Genomic DNA, 21,002 nt, shown 5'->3' on the forward strand with positions numbered 1-21,002 from the left:
AATTTCTCCAGCTTATAACAAGGGGAGGAACAGAGTGGGCGGTGTTCTCACTGGCGCTTTCTGGCTTATGTTACATCATGAGACTCTGCTCTGTGAGTTGCTGCCAGAGGGTGGAGGAGCTGGCCTCTTCGGAGCCCAGATGAGAAGGGAGAGTTCTAACTGGAACATCAATCATTGGCCATTAAATGGGGAGCCCAGTTCCCTCAAGAGAGGATAAGTAGAGGCCAGGTCGTATCCCTAACCTCTTTCTGCTTACTCAGCTGGGATGCAGGGGGATCTCCTTGAACCTTTGAGATATTTCAACAGCTCAGATATTTCACCAGAACAATCTGATTGTTACTTAATATTATCTTGAGTTGAAAATAACTAACTTATAAAAAGGGCTGATTATAATTTTAATTTCTAAAAAGAGCTGGCAAAGAGAAGGGAGTCCTTCTTCACCTTTGGCCAAAACAGCCCCTAAAGGAATGTCTCTGGGAAGCTGCTAAGGGTGGGGGCTATGGTGGGAGGTGGGTTGACCAGATGACTGAATTGCTCTGGGGCTGGTACTTAAAATGAGGGCACCATGGGGCAGGAGGTAACCCCAGATAGCAGCATTCCCACCTCACCCTGGGCCCTTCCTGTCCCACAGGTTGGCATCGTGGGGCGGACAGGAGCCGGGAAGTCATCCCTGACCCTGGGATTGTTTCGGATCAACGAGTCTGCCGAGGGAGAGATCATCATTGACGATGTCAACATTGCCAAGATCGGCCTGCATGACCTCCGCTTCAAGATCACCATCATCCCCCAGGTGGGGCCAATGGGCTGGGCTGGGTCACGCTGAAAGCGACATGTGTGTATTTTCAGGATAAACCTACCTTTATTCCTACTTGGTTACTTTCTTGATTTTTTTTTTTTTTAACTGGAATTATGCTATGTTTCTTCACGGAATCTCCTCTTAGCACATAAATAACAGTGGGCCTTAAGCAGGTTTCATTCATTCCTTCACTCCTGCCACCCAGTAGGCAGCTTCCTGAGCATCTCACAGGATCCATTTAAGATACCGGCTTCTCTGCCAGCTGTCGGTCAGCACAGGGATCTCTGACCCTCCCAAGAGCTAGACGAGAACGATGAATTTTCTAGACTGATGCCAGTAGGTGGTGATTCCTTAATACGTTGCCTTTTAGTGTTGTTTTGCCTTATATTTCTTCTAAGGTTCTTATTTGGAGGCGGGATGGGGAGGAATCCAAGTACCTTGCAGTTAGGTATTGCCCATGCTGCATCTCCCTTCCCGAAAGTTCCCAACACATTTGCATATTGAATGCTCTGGGAAATCTTGCAAGAAAGAAATCTATTTTATTTCACTTAACCCAGCGTTTTCCAGGCTTTTCCCCCCCATTATTGACATCTTCGGAAGTGGTGATTCTGAGGGACTGTGAAACCCCATTTTGAACAATTCTGGCAAGAACTTTCTACATTGCGCCTCTTTGCCCCACCCGTGTCCACCTTGACATGAGCCTCACATGTCATCTGTCCTCTTCCCTCCGAACAGGACCCCGTTTTGTTTTCGGGTTCCCTCCGCATGAACCTGGACCCATTCAGCCAGTATTCGGACGAAGAGGTTTGGACGTCTCTGGAGCTGGCCCACCTGAAGGGCTTCGTGTCGGCCCTCCCCCATAAGCTGAACCACGAGTGCGCAGAAGGCGGGGAGAACCTCAGGTAGGCGGGGGTGAGGCCCCAACCGGGTTTCCTCAGCTTCAGCTCTCCCTCCATCAGGGCGTTTGTAGGTTTTGTCCATTTCCATCTGGTTCAGACCTGGGTTTGAGTCCCAGCTCTGCCACGTGAGCTGTTTATCTCTTAACCTCCTGGGCCCTCAGTTTCAGTATCTAAAATGGGTTTCAGTCTAGGCTCATTTTACCATGAGGTGTAACCAGGATGGCCAAAACGCTTCCTTGCTTGCACCAGGTCCATTCAATGGAGAGTGGCTATCAGTTGTTAAACTTTGGAAAGGCTTCTCTTCCAGTCAGTAAATAGCGCTGCTCTGAGCCCTCCCTGTCCCCACCCACTGCCCCAGCTGCCGTGGTCCGTCTCCCAGGCTCCCCAGGATCCACCCGTGATCCAGCAACTGAAGTGTTAATGCCTGGCGCAGCAGGGATCCCGTGCCTCTTTCACTTATCCATCACCATGACAACCAAGCACCAAACCTCAGGTGTGTTCAACAAGAGCTGTGACCGCTCACACACTGGGGCGGTCAGCCAGGCAGCTCTGCTAGTCTCGGCTCACGCACGTGGGTGGTGGCTGCTGGCTGTAGGCAGATCTCTTCGGCCTCTACTGGGGGCAGTTAGATTCTGCCCCATGTGTCCCTCATCCTCCAGCAGACCGGCCCAGGCATATTGTCATGGTGATGGCAGTGGTGCAAGAGTGAGCAAAGCCTGGTGTGCATTCCCATTTCAAGCCTCTGCCGGCCTTATGTTTGCCAGCATCCCATTGGCCAAAGCCAGGCACATGACTGAGTCCAAAGTCCACAGTGAGGGGCCCCACAGAAGGCATGGATATGGGATCATTTTTGCTACCTGTTATTTTGGATATCACCTCTGAGCCCTGTGTTGAGAATGATTCTGAGCCTGCTTCTAGCTCAACGGGAAGACCGTTCTGATCGATTAGTGATGTCTGCCATGGGCACAGATGTGGGGAGTGGAAGTGCTCTCCTGGTCTAAGCAGCACCCAGTGTCTCTTCTCCCTTCTCTCAGTTCAGGCCTAGGCTCAGGGTCAGGGTGGTTTTGACACTGTTTCCTGGTCCTTCTCTCCCGGTCAAGCGTTGGGCAGCGCCAGCTTGTGTGCCTGGCCCGGGCCCTGCTGAGGAAGACGAAGATCCTTGTGTTGGATGAGGCCACGGCGGCTGTGGACCTGGAAACGGACAACCTCATTCAGTCCACCATCCGGACGCAGTTTGACGACTGTACCGTCCTCACCATTGCTCACCGGCTCAACACCATCATGGACTACACAAGGTGATGCCCTGGCACAGAAGGCCTCCGGACCTTGCGGTCCACCCCAGTCACCCATTCGTTCATTCATTCATTCATTCATTCAACACTGTCGTTATGCCTAGTGACAGCCTGAGCTGGTGGAACCTCTCTTTGTCCTGGTTAGTACCAGGCATTTTTTGACATCACTCAATCATTTATTCAGTCAACACATGTGTGGAGTGCCTGCCACATTCCTGGCTCCGTTCCAGGCACTGGGGACTGACTGAGCAGGAAGCTGTCAGACAGGGAGCCTGCCTAAGGGACCTTACAGATTAGTTGGGGGCTGGGTGCAGAGACAGACAATAAACACAGCAACAAATTAAAGGGAATTGTGCTGGGAAGGAAATATAAAAGGTAATAGAGAGTACTGGGGGTAGCATCACAGGACACTGACATTGACTAGAACTGGGGTTGAGGCTGGGCAGCCAGGTGGAAGGCTACTGTAACAGTCCTGGCATAGGGTGTTAGGGGCCTGACCCAAAGCAGGGACTTGCCCAGGTGGGCTTTTGGGGCACGAGGTGCCAACCACTTCCCCACCCCTCATGTCTGCATCCCCTCCTTGCAGGGTGATTGTCCTGGACAGAGGGGAGATCCAGGAGTGTGGTCCCCCCTCCGGCCTCCTGCAGCAGCGAGGTCTCTTCTACAGCATGGCCAAAGACGCTGGCTTGGTGTGAGCCCAGAGCTGGTGCAGCTGCTCAGAACTGCAGGGCCGACATGCCAGCAGCCAGGGATGAGTCAGCATCCTTGGGAACCCAAGCCTCGCGTAGACTGAAACCAAAAGCCGCCAGGGATGAGCCAGCATCCTTGGGAACCCAAGCCCCGCGTAGACTGAAACCAAAAAAAAAAAAAAAAAAAAAAAAAGAACAACCCAAAACCAAAACACACAGAAAGCAGCCACCCTCTGGCCCCCTGCCTGGAATTGGCTGTGAAGAAACAGGAGAGACACAGGGATGCAGTGCCCCCAAAACACGCACATCCTTGCCTCTGTTACACCCACAGACGCACACACGTTCTCATGCCCCTGGGAGGGCACATGTGCTCTCCGTGCTCTGTGGGGAGGTTTGGGCCGCCAGACTTCCAGAGAAATCGGTTGCATAAAACATGCTAGTGACCAAATCCAGCCAACTGCCTCAGATCTCTCCAGCCGAAGTCTGCGGGTTCCAAGCTTTCCAGAAGCTCCCTGGTCCCCGGCACCTCTCTGTCCTTTCCTGGCTCTACCCAGATGCTTGTTTCCCCAAGGCTGCAGTTTGGAGGTGAGGGGCCTGGTGAAGATCATTTTCACTCTCGGGCAGTGTCCTGAGGGCCATGGACGCGCTTCTCACCAGCCATCTGGTCTTCTGGGTGCTCAGACGTGGGAACCAGTGTCACAGCGCTGCCTCCACCGGGACTTGCTTCGTGGGCCAGAGGCCGCATGTCTCCCAGCGCTTCTCGTTGATGGGACTGGGCTGGCCTCCGGGTGACCTGGCCCTGGAGCTCCAGGCCGGGAGAGCTCTCTCAACGCCGACTTACCCACTTGACTGCTCACCTCGTCACCCGCTCCCGTCTTTGCCTTGCCTTCCTTCCTCCGTCTTTCTACCTGTAGCTAGAATGGGTTTACGCCTCCAGGTGCCCGAAAGAGAAGACCTGCTCATGGTTATTCAGCATTCAAAGCCAAGAGCGCTGGTGCCTCCAAGTGTGAGCAGTTGGTACTGAAAAGAGCCCCATTGGGTCTCCTCCTCGTTCTTAGATTTCAGTTTCTCACCCGGGGCCTCTGGTTGGCTGTCAGGGGTGGCAGGGTGGAGAACTTGACTTATGGTTACTGAGTCTCTTCTGGGACAAGAAAAGAACCCATTCATGAGTGTCAGTGATTTTCTTTTTCTTTTTTTTAAGTACTGCTCTAGGGAGAAAAACAGTCTCAAGACTTTAATTTCTTGGGAGGAAGTACTGGGCCAAGGAGCAGCATCCCAGGGAATGGCCAAGTTGGCTCAGCATCTGGTGGTTGGTCCCTGTGTTCCTGGAAGGAAACGGGCAAGTGGGGTCCTTTCTTCAAAGCCCTTTAGGTCCCTTGATTGGAGACCAAAGTGAGACCCAAAAAGCAAAGAGTGGTCACAGCTGCCCCAAGATTCATGCTCGCTATGTGAATTACATTGCTGACTTCAAGCCAGAGAAGCATCTTTCTTCTTTTAGGTGGAAATACATATTTATTTTTTGTAAGTTAAACAATTATTTCACATTAGATAAACCAAGTGTTTCTTGGGGATCTTTTTGTAATGACTTACACTGGAAACGTGAACATTTGCAAATAATTTGCAGTTAAAAAATATATATTTTATTTCTTTCTAAACAACTGTTCCATTTTCTTTCTAGCGAAGGTTCCTGCCATCTCTCCAGGAGTCGGGATGGGGCACCCTCTCATCTGCTGCTGTTCTTTCTCCTTGGCGAGCATGTTGTTTCTAGCGGGACCTCTTGGAATTGGGAACCTAGAGATTAAGAATCAGGTGGGGTTTGGTGGGGAATCGGCGTAGCACGGTGGACAGGGTCCTGCCCTTGTCATGTGCAGGCTGTGTGACCGTAGGCAGGTAACTTAGTCTTCGTGCCTCAGTTGCCTCGTCTGTAAAATGGGGCTGACCGTACCTGCCTCCTGGGCTTGTTGTGAAGATGAGCACTGATGTGTGTGTTACGTGCATGGCCCAGGTTGGGTTCTAAGACACAGGCAAGGCAAACGTCACACATGGCAAGAATTACCCTTGGAAATCCCTATGTGGTGTTAGGCCAGGCTAGGCTATGCTGCAGTAACAAATTAGCCGTAAATTCTTGGGACATGAATACAAGGGTGTATTTCTCATATATTTCTTGATGAGGATCAGGTGCCTCTCCTTCGGTACGATGACTGAGAGATCCAGACTGTTCTGGTTTTATGACGTCGCCTCTCAGGGGCTGGCTTCTGGGTCACCACAGCTGGGGAAGGGAAGTTGTGGACGACTCACACCCACTGTTAAGTGTCTCGAGTGTCTCAAACCAGAAGTGACACCAGTCAGTTCCACTCACAGCCTGTTGGCCAGAATTAGTCACATGGCCCCCCCAGGCCACAAAGGAGGCAGGAAATGCAGGGACGCATAAGGAAGGAAGCCCCTCCCTGTGGTAACTGATGTCATTTCTGAGTTTTGGATAGTGGGGGAGGAAGACCGGGGTGTTGGGATCTGAGTTCGTATTGGTGAGTCTGGACAGTGAGGAATGCGAGGATTTGGGGAGCACACACCCCAGAACCATGCTCCAAGGACACACGCAGGTGGAGCGGCCGGCGCTGGCTGTATGTCCCCTACCCGCGCCCCCCCCGCCGCCCCCCACTCCAGGCTGCCTTGTCTGAGGACCTGGGAGGCGAAGGTGCTCAATGAAAAGCAGCTGCGAGGTTGTCACCCTTAGAATGAGAAGCACTTGGAAGTGCCCTGTTGGGGAGTCGATTTTAGATGTGGGTGTGTTTCTGTCTCAGGACCTGGCCCTGAGTATTAAAATCCTGGGTCAGATGCTAAACGAGTGTGCGATCGGCATGTGCCTTCCATGTCATGAAGAGGGGCGGGTGCAGCATTAACCCTGAAGAGGGTGAGCCAGGGCGTGGAGGGGGGTGGGAGGGGGCCTGCACACCTGCTCTTCCAGGTGAGTGCCCCAGCGCCGTGGCGGGAGAAGGGGAGAAGCAAGCTTTGTTGTGCACCTGCTGCGTGCCAGGCCCTGGGCTCGGCCCTTTGCACAGCTCTCGTCGTGGGAAGGGAGCCCCGGGCCAGAGAGCATCCCCAGCCATGCTTGCCTGCTCACCTCGCTGCTGTTCTTCCAACCTCAGGGTCCTCTCTCTTTTCCCAGACGTCTGCGTCACCTGCTCCTTTCCCTATTTGACAGGTGCAGCTCTGTGCAAGCAGGGCTGTAATCTCTTTATTTCTTGCTGAAGGCTCACCTCTAGAGCAGGGCATATGGCACGTGCTTAGTGACTGCATTCTCCAATCTGGGACTGTGCTGTCCCTGTGTCGGGCCGGGACCCAGAGTGAAGTCACTGGGGCCCTAGAACTTGCCCTTCCGGAGTTGCAGCTTCCTTGCTGGTACAACTGGGATCTTTGTAGCCATCTGGCCAGGTGGCTGTGAGGATGAAGACAGCCATGACTGGCCCTTAGGATGCCTTCATACGTGGTGATGCCATCCATGCATTCGTTTGTCTGTTCATCCATCCACCTATTCATTCCTTCCATCCATCCATCCAGTCAGTATCTATTGACCCCTCCTATGCGCTGTGTACCACGCTGGGTGCGAGGGAAAGCACAGCCAATACAAATGCACAGACCTCTCGTCTCAGTTCAAGAAGGAAAGGAGCCCTTTCCTTCCCTTCTGGTGGGATTCTAGAGCGGAATTCAGCTGTTATCCATGAGCGATGTGCTAGAGCTAAAGGAATGTGAGAGAGGCAGTGTGGTACAGTGGTTAGGACGTGAGCTCTGGCACCAGCCTTCCTGGGTTCAGATCCCTACTTACTTACACTCTGTCTCAGTTTTGTCACCTGTAAAAGGGGCCTAATGATAGTACCTTCCTCAGCACAGCATCCTAGTAAGGTGCGGGGTGACGTACCTTCCCCCTCAGATTGTGAGGATTAACTGGGTGACAGGCATTTAGAGCAGGGCTGTGTGTTTGCAGTGACCAGTGGGACTCGGGTGAAGTTTAAGGACTTACCGAGAGAGGCACTGACCAAGGAAGGTCTGTACATAGCTTTCCTGCCTCTTAGCTGTGCTCACCCGCCAGCCAGGCCCTGCTGGCAGGAGCCACAGCCAGGGGATTAATGGCCCGGGTGGCCCGTGGGCTGGTGTCCAAGGAGCCACGGGGGTGGGCCCAACAGCAGCCTTGGTAGCGGGCTCTTGCGGGCGCTGGTTCCACGGCCCACACTCTGCTTCCTGGCAAAACACCTCCCTCCATGAAGGAGGCTGTTGTGGCCCTGCAACAACACCACGTGACCATCCCAAGCACACAGCTGCCACCTTTGCCTGCAGTCGCTCTGCCAGGGCATCAGCTGGCTCGGCTCCAGGAGGAGACACGAGAAGCGCTGTGTCTGGTCCCTTCCCGCGCCTTGCAGTAGGACAGACACCCACACAAGATGACTTGGACTTGGACTTGGTATTAGGCCCAAGGGGAGATCCCCGTTCTGCCACTTACTAGCCAGGTGGCCTTGCCAGGTCACGTCCACTCACCGAGCCTCAGTTTTCTCATCTGCAAAATGGAGCAAAATCACTAGTAACGATGGCATTTTGTTGGCATGACGGGGCGGGCAAGGGATGCAGACCCCTACCCCATTTTGAAGGTATCAAAATGAACTCTGGTCACATCTTGAAAAGGGGAGGCAGCCATGACTGGACCTGGATTTAGATTCCTCTGGGCTGAAAACCCTAAGTCAGGATGGACAATCAGAAAGTCCCCATGAGGTTAGGAGGTCAATAGGCACAATGATAAAATGTATACAAAACAAAGGTAACAACTCAAGCCTTCAACTATTCAAAGGAATATAGAAAAAATAAAAGTGTCCCCATGAGCTGTCTGGGACAGGGCAGGCCCTGTGTCCGGGCAAGTAGGTGTGTGTCCACGGGCCTCTCCTGACACACCAGCACAGCCGGTGCCCAGGTATCGGTGCATTATTGATGGCGGAGACCCATGACTCAACTGGCAGTGTCTGGAGACATTTTTGTCACAACTAGAGTAGAAGGTGCTCCTAGCTTCGAGTGGGTGGAGGCCGGGGGTGCTGCTGAACATCTGACAGTGCGCAGGACGCCTCCACATGGAACTACCCACCCCGCATAGCAATAGTGAAGAGGTTAAAAAAAAATCCTGTTTTGTCTACCCTCCTCTGCTGCTCCTCAGAGGCCCGTAAACACAACAGTATCGAGAATAATAGCAAACGATTGAGCACTTACTTTGTACCCTGCTCGGCTACGACCCTCTCTGAGTATTAACTTGCTCTCTCCCAGCTGCAGTGCCGGGGGTCAGTGCAGACCCCTGGGCGGCCATAGTTATGATCCGGGGATTTGTCTCATTTCTCACGCTGCCCTTTTCAGCTGTGTCCCTGTGACCTCAGGCTTGGCTACTTCAGGCTCTCACCTCTTTCTTGGTGCCTGAAGCCATTTTTATTAGAATGCTGATCGCTGTCACAAACGGGCCCGAGCCTTGTGCGCCGTGTACTGACCTTCATGGAAGCAAGTGCTGGACCTTGACCCACCCCTGACCTCGGCCTTGCAACAGCGTCTCCCCCACGGCGCCTGGCGGGTGGAAGTGTGACCAGAAATGCCCTTGGTGTTCCAACAGCTGCTGGGGCAGATTTAGTCCTGAATAAACAAATGGATGAAATGCACCAAATCCTGAGCAAATTCTCCCGGTAGGGCCCAGGAGACCTGGCTCTTCTCATCTCCCTTTTGGAATTGAACTGTGTGCTGGGCGAGGGCTTGTGCCCGGAGAGGCCCTTCCCTGGTGTGGGCTGTGGCTTGTGCATCTGTTCAGACATGATGCTCCCTGGAGCTCGTGCATGACGATGGAGCAGCAGTTCTCAGTCCTGGCTGCACGTTGGAATCATTTGGGCTGGAGACCACACCGGTGGTTATGAGGGCAGGGGGAGGTGGGTGTGGTTACCAAATGGCAATTTGAAAGGTCCACGTGGAGACAGAAGCAGTCAGCATTCAACTGTGGTGGTGGATGCAGGAACCTGTACGTATGATGCAATTACACAGAAGTAAACACACACACACCCAGTGAGTACAAGTAAAACTGGGGAATCTGAACAGGATCGGTGGATTGTACCAATGTCAGTTTCCTGATTGTGATATTGAGCTGTCGTCTTTTAAGATGTTACTGTTGGTTTCTCAGGTGAATTCTACCAGACATACAAAGAAGAACTCACACCCATCCTTCTCAAACTCTTGCAAAAAATTGAAGAGGAGGGAACACTCCCAAAGACATTCAATGAAGCCACGATCACCCTGATACCAAAACCAGACAAAGACACCACCAAAAAGGAAAATTACAGGCCAATATCTTTGATGCATATAGATGCAAAAATTCTCAACAAAACATTAGCAAACCAAATCCAGCAACGCATAAAAAAGATCACACATCACGACCAAGTGGGATTCGACCAAGTGGGATTTACCCAAGTTCACAAGGACGGTTCAACATACGTAAATCAATGTGATAACGCCATGTAAACCAAAGAAAAGACAAAAACCACATGATCATCTCAATAGATGCAGAAAAAGCATTTGACAAAATTCAACATCCATTCATGAGAAAAACTCTTACCAAAGTGCATATAGAGGGAACATGTCTCAAGATAATAAAAGCCATTTATGACAAAACCACAGCCAATATAATACTCAATGATGAAAAGCTGAAAGCCTTCCTGCTAAAATCTGGAACAAGACAAGGATGCCCACTCTCACCTCTTCTATTCCACATAGTATTGGAAGTCCTATCCACAGCATTCAGACAAGAAAAAGAAATAAAGTACCTAAATTGGAAGGGAAGAGGTAAAACTCATTATATGCAGATGATATGGTATATAGAAAACCCTAAAGACTGCACACAAAACTGCTAGAGTTGATAAATTCAGCAAGGTAGTAGGATACAAGATTCACATACAAAAATCAGTTGCATTTCTTTACACCAACAATGAAATATTAGAAAGGGAATGTAAAAAAAAAAAAAAAAAAAAAAAAACCTTTTAAAATCACAACCCCCAAAATAAAATACTTAGAAGTAAACCTCACCAAGGAGGTGAAAGACATATGCCGAGAACTATAAAACATTAAAGGAAATTAAAGATGATTCAAAGAAATGGAAAGATATCCCATGCTCTTGGATTGGAAGAATTAATATTGTTCAAATGGCCATACTACCCAAAAACGCATAAAAAAGATCACACATCACGACCAAGTGGGATTCGACCAAGTGGGATTTACCCAAGTTCACAAGGACGGTTCAACATACGTAAATCAATGTGATAACGCCATGTAAACCAAAGAAAAGACAAAAACCACATGATCATCTCAATAGATGCAGAAAAAGCATTTGACAAAATTCAACATCCATTCATGAGAAAAACTCTTACCAAAGTGCATATAGAGGGAACATGTCTCAAGATAATAAAAGCCATTTATGACAAAACCACAGCCAATATAATACTCAATGATGAAAAGCTGAAAGCCTTCCTGCTAAAATCTGGAACAAGACAAGGATGCCCACTCTCACCTCTTCTATTCCACATAGTATTGGAAGTCCTATCCACAGCATTCAGACAAGAAAAAGAAATAAAGTACCTAAATTGGAAGGGAAGAGGTAAAACTCATTATATGCAGATGATATGGTATATAGAAAACCCTAAAGACTGCACACAAAACTGCTAGAGTTGATAAATTCAGCAAGGTAGTAGGATACAAGATTCACATACAAAAATCAGTTATTCAAAGAAATGGAAAGATATCCCATGCTCTTGGATTGGAAGAATTAATATTGTTCAAATGGCCATACTACCCAAAGCAATCTGTAGATTTAATGTGATCCCTATCAAATTACCCATGACATTTTTCACAGAACTAGAAAAAAATAATCCTCAAATCCATATGAAACCATAAAAGACCCAGAATTGCCAAAGCAATCCTGAAGAAAAAGAACAAAGCAGGAGGCATAATTGTCCCAGACATCAGACAATAGTACAAGGCTACAGTAATCAAAATAATATGGTACTGGCACAAAAACAGACATATGGATCAATGGAACAGAATAGAGAGCCCAGAAATAAACCCACACACAGCTGATTAATCTTCAACAAAGGAGGTAAGAGTATACAATGGGAAAAATAGTGTCTTCAGCAAGTGGTATTGGGAAAGTTGGACAGCTGCATGTAAAATCAATGAAGTTAGAACACATCCTCTCACCATGTACAAAAATAAACTCAAAATGGCTTAAAGACTTAAACATAAGACATGACACCATAAAACTTCTAGAAGAGAACATAGGCGAAACGTTCCCTGACATAAATTGTACCTGTGTTTTCTTAGGTCAGTCCCCCAAGGCAATAGAAATGAAAACAAAAATGAACAAATGGGACCTAATCAATTTACAAGCTTTTGCACAGCAAAGGAAACCATAAGCAAAATGAGAAGACAACCTGCAGAATGGAGAAAACATTTGCAAATGCTGCAACCAACAAGGGCTTAATTTCCAAAATATACAAACAGCTCATACAACTCAACAACAAAAAAACCCGAAACAAACCAATCCAAACAAACCAATCCAAATATCCAAAAATTTCTTCTCCAAAGAAGAAGTACAGATGGCCAACAGGCACGTGAAAAGATGCTCAACATTGCTAAATATTAGAGAAATGCAAATCAAAACTATGAGGTACCACCTCACACCAGTCAGAATGGCCATCATTAAAAAGTCTACAAATAAATGCTGGAGAGGATGTGGAGAAAAGGGAACCTTCCTACACTGTTGGTGGGAATGTAAGTTGGTGCAGCCACTGTGGAAAACAGTATGGAGGTTCCTCAGAAAACAAAATAAAATTACCATATGATCCAGCAGTCCCACTCCTGAGCATATATCTGGACAAAACTATAATTCAAAAAGATACATGTACCCCTATGTTCATAGCACTATTCACAATAGCCAAAACATGGAAACAACCTAAATGTCCATCGACAGATAAATGGATAAAAAAAGATGTGGTACATATATACAACGGAATACTACTCAGCCATAACAAAGAATGAAATAATGCCATTGGCGTCAACATGGATGCAACTAGAGATTACCATACTAAGTGAAGTAAGTCAGAAAGAAAAATACCATATGGTATCACTTATATGTGAAATCTAAAGTATGACACACATGAACCCATCTATGAAACAGAATCATGGACATAGAGAACAGACTCTGCTAACGGGGAGGGATGGAGCGGGAGGTTGGGGTCAGCAGACGTAAGCTTTTATATATGGAATGGATAAACAACAAGGTCCTGCTGTAGAGCACAGGGAACTATATTCCATATCCTATGATAAACCATAGTGGAAAAGAATATTTTTAAAAAGAATGTATATGTATGTATAACTGAATCACTTTGCTGTACAGCAGTAATTATCACATTGTCAATCAACTATACTTCAAAAAAAGATGTTATTATTGGGGGAGAAGTAGTAAAGGGTACACAAGGAGTTTTCTGGATTATTTTTTACTGCTTGTCAATGTACAATCATCTCAAAATAAAAGGTTACTCTGTAAAAGGTACACACACCATTGTTCCAGCCCCAGCCCCAGGGATTCTCATTTCATCGGTCTATGGTGGAGCCTGGGCACAGGCAGTTCTTTGGGGTCCCCAGGTGAGTTCAGTGGGCAGCCAGGACAGAGAGCTGCTGTCGACTTTGGCCCCAGGGTAGATGGGGCTGGATGAGCCCTGATCAGGCCGACCCGCGGGTTGCTGTGTCCTCTTGGGTCTGGGGTGATCAGGCATTTTCTCCTCCCAGAGAGCAGAGAGGGGTCTAGACTCCATTCCACGGGGCCACTGACGACCCCGGGTCACTGTGTCTCCAGGGCCTGGCAGACTCTCCGGGTTGGTGGGGCGGGAGGAGGATCCGGGGGCTGGGCTCAGACCAGGCCTGATTCCTGTGCCAGCCTGTAAAACAGGCCCCTCTGGGCCAGCAGCTGAGCCGGGCTGCCGCTCTCTGCCACCTGCCCCTCGTCCATGACCAGCACCCTGCAAGGGAGAGGGACACAGCCAGCTCTTTGGACCCCAGCCCAGGGTCTTGGCCGCTCTGAATGCCCAGCGTGTCTGAGCGAGTCTGGCCTTCCACGCGGCTTCCTGACCCTGACGGCCCAGTTGGAAGCATCTGCTGGGCATGTGTCTTCGGGCTTATCCTTCCCCTGTGGGCATCAGTCTTGCCACCTGTACAACGGGCACTTCATAATCTATTCCAGTGCCCTTCCAGCTCTAAACCCTGATGCCTTCCTCTGCCTGCAGGGGCGCCCTGGGGGCCAGCTGCGTGGGGTGGGGTGTGGGGGCTTACCTGGTACAGTCCAGCACGGAGCGCAGGCGGTGGGCGATGAGTAGTACCGTGCACTGCGCAAACCAGCTCCCCAGGGCGGCCTGCATCTGGCGCTCCGTCCCCGGGTCCACAGCAGCCGTGGCCTCATCCAGGATGAGGATCTGGGTTTTCCGGAGAAGGGCACGTGCCAGACACAGGAGCTGCTTCTGGCCTAGGCTGGGAATGAGTGGGACAGGCCAGATGTTTGCACATCAGGACTGACCTGCAGGGGGTGCCCACAAATGTGTCCTCATGGCAGCTGCGTGAGTGGGGGATGTGTGCCCATCCCCAAACATGGGTCCCTAGTCTACAGAGCTGGTAGGAATCCCCATCCTGCCATTTTTGAGCAGAGGGACATTAGGCAGGTCATTGAAACCCTCTGGGCCTCAGTTTCCCCATCTGTGCAATGGCTATCTCTGTTTCTACTCTATGGTCTTCACTATGTGCCAGACACATCCTATATGCTTATGTATATTAACTAACAAAGACCACAAAGGTAGGTATTGTGTCAATGAGTCCTTCCTCACTGGGTTGTGAGGATAAGACAAATCATATAAAAGCCATGCATGTCACAGAGTAAACCCTTCTTTTACTCCAGTTACAGATGAGGAAGTTGAGGGTCAAGGTCACACAGTCAGTGAGCCCCCAGAGCCTGGAGACTCAAGGGTGTTTGGGGCTGTTTCCTGCCATGTTCAGCTTCCTCTCAGAGTAAACCCTTTAGGGGAACCAGGACCTACTACGGCCATGTGGGTGTCAGGTGCCTGGGCTTTGCTCCAGACTCACCACTTACGGGGTAGGTGAGTTGGCAACTCTCAAGCTTCAGATTCCAACTCTGTGAAATGGGATTAGTGAAAGTGCAGCTTTGAGCATTAAAATGAATATTGAAATGAATATTTCTTACATGCCAGGCACTGTGTCAACAACTTTACACATAGCACTCATTTAATCCTTGCACACATAGGCAGGTCCTAACTATTATTCCCATTTTACAGATAAGGAAACTGAGGCACTGAAGATTAAGTAACCTGCCCAAGATCCTACAACTGTGTCTATGCTCCTGGCTACCAAGCCCTGCTGCCCCTCTAGTGCCATTACCACCCACGGTCCCTCACCCTAACATCTTCTGGGTCAGGTGGGTTTTAGAATCCAGAATGTCTTGACTTTTAAAAAGGCACACACCTGTACATCTGTGTTCACAGCAGCACTATTTACAATAGCCAAAAGGTAGAAACAACCCAAGCGTCCATCAGTGGATGAACAGATAAGAAAAATGTGGTCTATCCATTCAATGGAATATTATTCAGCCTTAAAAATGGAGGAAATTCTGGCACATGTTACATCATGGATGAACATGGAGGACGTTATGCTGTGTGAGATAAGCCAGTCACAAAAAGACAAACACTATAATATTCCACCTAAATGAAGGACCTAGAGAAAAAAGGGAAATGGGGGCTGGTGGGAGGGAAGAATAGAGAATTGCTGTTTAATGGCTACAAAGTTTCGGTTTCACAAAATGAAAAAGTTGTGGAGGTTTATTGCACAATGATGTGAATGTACTTAACACTATGGAATTGAACACTAAAAAATGGTTAAGATGATATGTTATGTGTATTTTACTACAATTTCTTAAAGCTTTTAAAGGCGTTCACCCTATGTTACTTGACAACCCCAGTGAGTGTGGGGTTAGCGCCCAATATCAAACACAATATTTTTGCAGCAAAATAAATGCTGAGTGAGATAAATACAGACCAGAAGTAGCCTCGGGTCAGTAGAGGTTGAGTTTTGCCACCAAATAAATTTAGAAACAACTTTAGGAAAAGGAAAAAATATCTCTTGATATTCAGAGATTGTGCAGGAGTTTGGGATGGCTGATGAGGGATGGGGTTTGTACTGTGATTAGGAATAGAATGGGGTTGATCATCCTATGTGGGGAGGTGACTTCCAGGGCATATTACCCTGGGGGGGGACCTTGGCCACACCTGCCTCTCCCCCAGCACCTCACAGGGTCTGGCTGGGGTGCGGCGACCCTACCTCAGGTTGTCGCCTTGGTCGGCACACTCGTAGTGCAGCTGGCCGGGCAGGCTGGCCACCGCGGCTCTGAGCTGCACCGTCTCCAGGGCCGCCCAGATGGCTTCGTCCGAGTGCTCGTGTAGCATGTCGAGGTTCATTCGCAGAGAGCCGGGGAACAGGATGGGGTCCTGGCCGGGAGGGACAGTGGGTCAGAGCCGGGCCAGCCAGGCCTCCCACCTCTCCCCCTCCCCCCACCTCTGCCCACCCCTCCCCAGGCCTCACCTGGGGGATGATGGTGATCCTGGACCGAAGTGTGTGCAGCCCCACTTGGGCGATGGGGACCCCGTCGATCCAGATCCCGCCCTCAGCCGCCTCTAGGAGCCGCAGCAGGCCCCCGGCCAGGGAGGACTTTCCTGCCCCTGTCCTGCCAACGATGCCCACCTGCCGGGGGATGGGAAGTAAGGCCCATTCTGACCAGGCCTGGCCAGAAGAAGGCAGGCCATAGCCCTCAGGGTTCCTGGGCATGTCTTTGCTAGATGTTTCCCCTGCACCCAAGACCCATCCATCTATCCATCATCCTTTGAGCATCCATCCTTCTATCTGTCCATCTGTCCGTATATCCATTCATCCATCCATCCAACCTTCTGTCTGTGCATTCTTCTCTATCTTCCCCTCATCCTGATACACCTCTCCCATCTTTTCTTCCACTTCCCCACCCTTCCTTCTATTCCTTCATCCTTCCCCTTCCTTCCGTCCACACCCCCTCCATCATCCCTCATCTTCCCTTTCATCATTGGGTTTATGTCCCATCCTTCTATTCATCCCCCTTCCTTCTACCCCTCCCTCCCTCCCTCACACTTCCTTCCTCCCCTCCTTCCATCCATATTCCTATCCTGCCTTACATCTCTCATCCTTTCTTCCACCCCATCCTATCCGTCCATTCATCCTTCCACCCATGCCTCTTTCTTCTTTCCATCCAGCCCCCAATCCCAGCCATCCACCCTTCATCCTTCCATCTATCTGCCCACCTTTCTATCCATCCCCCATCCTTCCTTGACACTTGGTGGGGGTTCAACACTCTTTGTTTAATAAGTGAACGAAGCATGTGTGTCGCCCATTGTATGACAGGCACTCTTTTAGGCGCCAGGAATACAGAAATTAAGGAGTCCTTGCTCCGAAGGGCTCACCATCTGGTCTTGGAAATAGTGCACCTGAGTAAACTTAAATACAGTGTGATGAACAAGCACTCTCTATAATCAGGCTCTGGCCCTGCAGCAATGGAGGTAAGCATGGAGGTGCTGCTGTTCATATTGCCTGGGATGGGGGTTGATGGGGTAATCAGAGAAGGCTTCATGGAGGAGAAGATACTTGAGTGGAATCTTGAAGGATGACTAGGAGTTCAGGGAGGGGGAAGATTCCAGGTGAACCACACCAACTGCTAGCCTGTAATCTCCTCGAGGGCAGCACCATGTACCCACCTGGCCCAGAGGCTGCTGCTCCACAAATGTTGGCTAAGCCCTGGCAGGGCAATGAATGAAGTGGAGAAAGGGCCTTGAATGCCAAGCTCAGGAGTTTGGGCTTTACCAGAAGGAAGCTGGGAGAGGGGGGAGGGTCTGGAGCAGGGAAATGACATGCTCAAATCAAGATCACAGGAGAATAGACTGGAGGGGGTGAAACAGGAAGCTGAGGGCCTGGAGCAGTGGAGGGGAGGGCAGGGAGGAAGTGTCGCCAGGTGGGGAGGGCAGAGAAGGATTCAATGAAGCAGCCTGACTAATCATCTGTAAATGAGGTGATATTAGGGCTGTTGTCAGAGTGAAAATGCAAACAATAATGAATAAAAGCATTGGTGAGCACTTCTGTAGCATTTGCTATGTGCCAGGCACTGTTCCAGGCAGTTTCTATGTATTAACCCAGGTAAACTTCTCAACAACTCTATGAGGTTGACATTATTATTCCCATTTTACAGATGGAAAGCTGAGACCAAGACATGCAGTGACTTGTCCAAGGTCGGCCATGGCAAAGCAAGGAACTGAGCCCATGCAAACTGGATAAGTATGTGGAACATTCAGCACCTCACCCAGCACATAGTAGGTGTTCAACTAATGATAGAGAAAGAAGAAAGAAGTTGGGGTGATGCCTCTTCATCTGGGACACCAAGATGGGTGGGTTTCACCAAGATGGAAGCAGGTTTGGGGAAGATGATAAGTTCCATTTAGGGTGTGGTGGGTCTGAAGACTGGGGGACCTGAGGTGAGGACGTGGAGCAGGCAGCTGGTGCTCAGGACCTGGATCCTGGGTGATGCCCAGCCTGGCCATGGCTCTGAGGCCTCTCCAGCCGCCCTGTGGCCTGGCCACCACGAGGAGGAAGTTGTAGGTGAGCCTCTCACCTTCTCTCCTGCGTGGATCTTGAAGGACACTCCCCGCACGGCCAGCGGGAGCTCGGGTCGGTATCTCAGCCCAAAGTCCCGGAACTCGATCTGCCCCCCACGAGGCCATGGGGGCCGGGCCGCACAGGTGGCCGGCCTCCAGGGTGCCTAGGGCAGGAGGGGACACTGGGTCAGAGGAGCCTTTCTCCAGACTTCTCACAAAAGGGCCTGCCTCTCTGACCCTCAGTTTCCTCTTCTGTAAAGTGGGCTTATTTTCTGCTATTTTACAGGGTTATTATGGGGCATGGAATGCAGCAAGGCTAAAAACAAATAATATTTGGTATAGTGAAAATAAAAAAATAATGGTGTTGGCTACTCTTTATCTATTGTTGTTATTAGCCATTATTAATTTTCAAATAATATTCTCTCTTTCGCTAGTAGAAGTAGACACTCTCCTTTTAGTGAAAAGGGCAAGTCTGTGCAGTGGGGAGACCAGTGCTGCCATTTGCTATTCCTGTGACCTTGAACAGGTCACTCCACTCCCTTGAGCCTTGGTTCCCCCATCTGTGAAATGGGGCTAATTAGAGTGGTGGACATGTATTGAGTGTTTGCGGTGTGCCAGACACTGCATGAAGTCCTTTATTGTGGGATGACCTCCTAGTACACCCAGCACTGTTATGTTGCTGCTATGTTTCTCTACTGTTCCTGCTATTATGTTTCAGTAGTGCTATCATGTTACTGTTGTGCTGCTGTTATGTCTCTGTAATGTTGCTATCAAGCTGCTGTTATGTTACTGTCATGTTGCTGTTACTCCTGGTCCCCTGTTACTCAGAGTGCCCTGCCTTGCCATTCAGAGGAACCAGGATTTGACCTCGTCTCAGACCCTACCCTCTTAACCATTACTGCCACCTTGGCTGTGACTGCAGTCTGCAGTGGTGGGGACTCTAAAGCCAGTGGCGGATGTCAACATGGGTCCACCGTCCTCTGCTGTAAGTCCTGGATGGTGCCCGCTCCCCCTCCATCTCTTGCCCATCACCTCCTTGGGCGTCTGGGCGTAGTCCTTCAATCGTTCCACCGACACGATGCTGCTCTCCAGGTCTGTCCAGCTGCGAACAGCCCACTGCAGCGTCTGGGTCACCTGATTCGAGAAGACACCTCAGGACAACTTCAGCAAGGCCACCCCACAGGTGAGGCAGGGGCTGGGAGGCAGGACCCGGGGCAGACAAGGGGGCAGAATTTGGCTGTAGCCACAAGGATCCCTCTTTTCCTTTAGTTGAACTGGAATATATGGACCAGAAAGGAGCCCTCGGACATCAGCTTATCCAACCCTTCTTGAAACAGGTAGGGAGACAGGACCAGAGAAGGTGTGTGGCCCTCTCAAGGACACCCAGCAGGATCCAGCCCAATGACTTCCATTCAGAGAGGTTTCCCTCCACTTAACACTGATTTCCCACTTGGAACCACGCCAAGCTCCTCCCCAGGGCCTGCTCGCCTGCCTGCTCCAGCCCTGCCGGCAGCCCCCGCCAACCTCATTTCCCTCCAGTTTTGCCCTCACACTCTCTCCAGCCACACCGCTTTCTTGCTGTTCCTCTAACACACCAGTCGTGCCCCTCCCGCCATCCCAGGGCCTTTCCTCCTGCTGTTCCCTCCACCAGGACTGCTCCTCCCCTTCCCCTCCCCTATTCCCCCACTTCCTTTAGGCCACAGATCTCAAGCCCCCTTCTCAGAGAGGTCTTCTGGGCCATGCAAAAGAAAAGCACCCTCCCCCCAATCATGTTCCATCCTGTTACTTGCTTTATCCTTAAGCTTAGTTGCCTCAACTGTAAAATGAGGACAGTAATAGTACCTCTGGTGGGGTTGTGGGCAGGATTAAATGAGCTAATATTTATAAAGCTCTTAGAACAATGTCTCATTTATAATGAATGCTACTTACATATATGTGTGTGTGTATATATATATGTATGTATATATATATATATATATATATATATTTCCTTTACAGATGTCATAACCTGACATTAAATATTGTTATTAATAGTTAACAAAACATTAACAATGCACTGAAAATGGACTCTGTCTACTTTATCTCAGTGAGTCTTTATAGTATCTGAAGTAGAGGAATTACTGCCCATTTTTCAGAAGAGCACACCGAGGCTCCGAGAGGGAAGAAGAGTCTCGCCCGAGGTCCAGCCTAGGCTCTTGCAGAGCCGTGTCTTCCTCACTGGTTGGTAGTTTGGACTCAGGTCCTTGAAGGTGCCACTGGCAGAGGTCTGTGTCCATTCTGCCCGCACCCCAGAGCCCAGGTTGGGGTGTCAGAAGTACCTGCAGGGCGGCCGAGACAGAGAAGCCCACAAGGCCGGGGCTGAGGTGGGCCTTGCTCAGGACTGCGCACAGGGCGGCCGCAAACACCAGCCCGTTCCCCACGAGCTCCAGGTTGGAAGCGAGCCACCTGCGAGGGGACAGGTAAGAGTGGGGTCAGTGGGGCCTCTCTGCGCTACCTGCCTCCTTGGGCACAAGGCCTGGACAGCGTGCCAGCTCGAGTGCCCA

The 21,002-nt window shown here is 50.0% G+C and overlaps 2 protein-coding genes across 10 annotated transcripts in view; one reads left to right on the forward strand and one right to left on the reverse strand.

Moving 5' to 3' along the window:
* ABCC1 (ATP binding cassette subfamily C member 1 (ABCC1 blood group)) overlaps positions 1 to 20,790 on the forward strand; it is a 162,165-nt gene extending 141,375 nt beyond the window's left edge. For 4 of the 9 annotated variants that reach the window (XM_028498745.2, XM_028498741.1, XM_028498743.1 and 1 more), the window contains 4 exons: positions 632 to 790; positions 1,532 to 1,698; positions 2,796 to 2,990; positions 3,574 to 3,788. In XM_028498745.2, coding sequence (XP_028354546.1) covers positions 632 to 790; positions 1,532 to 1,698; positions 2,796 to 2,990; positions 3,574 to 3,682 — 630 coding nt within the window. In that variant the 3' untranslated portion in view covers positions 3,683 to 3,788. Of the gene's footprint in view, positions 1 to 631; positions 791 to 1,531; positions 1,699 to 2,795; positions 2,991 to 3,573; positions 3,789 to 4,877; positions 5,323 to 5,354; positions 5,486 to 15,072; positions 15,523 to 18,056; positions 18,253 to 19,309; positions 19,643 to 19,728; positions 19,797 to 20,546 lie in introns of those variants that run through there. The other 5 variants (XR_003682854.2, XR_003682852.2, XR_003682853.2 and 2 more) reach the window with 5 other exon arrangements.
* The window catches only part of ABCC6 (ATP binding cassette subfamily C member 6), a 67,130-nt gene continuing 57,590 nt past the window's right edge, over positions 11,463 to 21,002 (reverse strand). The window contains exons 25-31 of the mRNA XM_007127098.4: positions 20,778 to 20,904; positions 19,492 to 19,593; positions 18,477 to 18,623; positions 16,373 to 16,531; positions 16,112 to 16,278; positions 14,063 to 14,257; positions 11,463 to 13,752 (exon numbers count right to left, since the gene is read on the reverse strand). Coding sequence (XP_007127160.2) covers positions 13,644 to 13,752; positions 14,063 to 14,257; positions 16,112 to 16,278; positions 16,373 to 16,531; positions 18,477 to 18,623; positions 19,492 to 19,593; positions 20,778 to 20,904 — 1,006 coding nt within the window. The 3' untranslated portion in view covers positions 11,463 to 13,643. The remainder of the gene's footprint in view (positions 13,753 to 14,062; positions 14,258 to 16,111; positions 16,279 to 16,372; positions 16,532 to 18,476; positions 18,624 to 19,491; positions 19,594 to 20,777; positions 20,905 to 21,002) is intronic.

Source organism: Physeter macrocephalus, chromosome 14, assembly GCF_002837175.3.
Source record: "Physeter macrocephalus isolate SW-GA chromosome 14, ASM283717v5, whole genome shotgun sequence".
NCBI lineage: Eukaryota > Metazoa > Chordata > Mammalia > Artiodactyla > Physeteridae > Physeter > Physeter macrocephalus.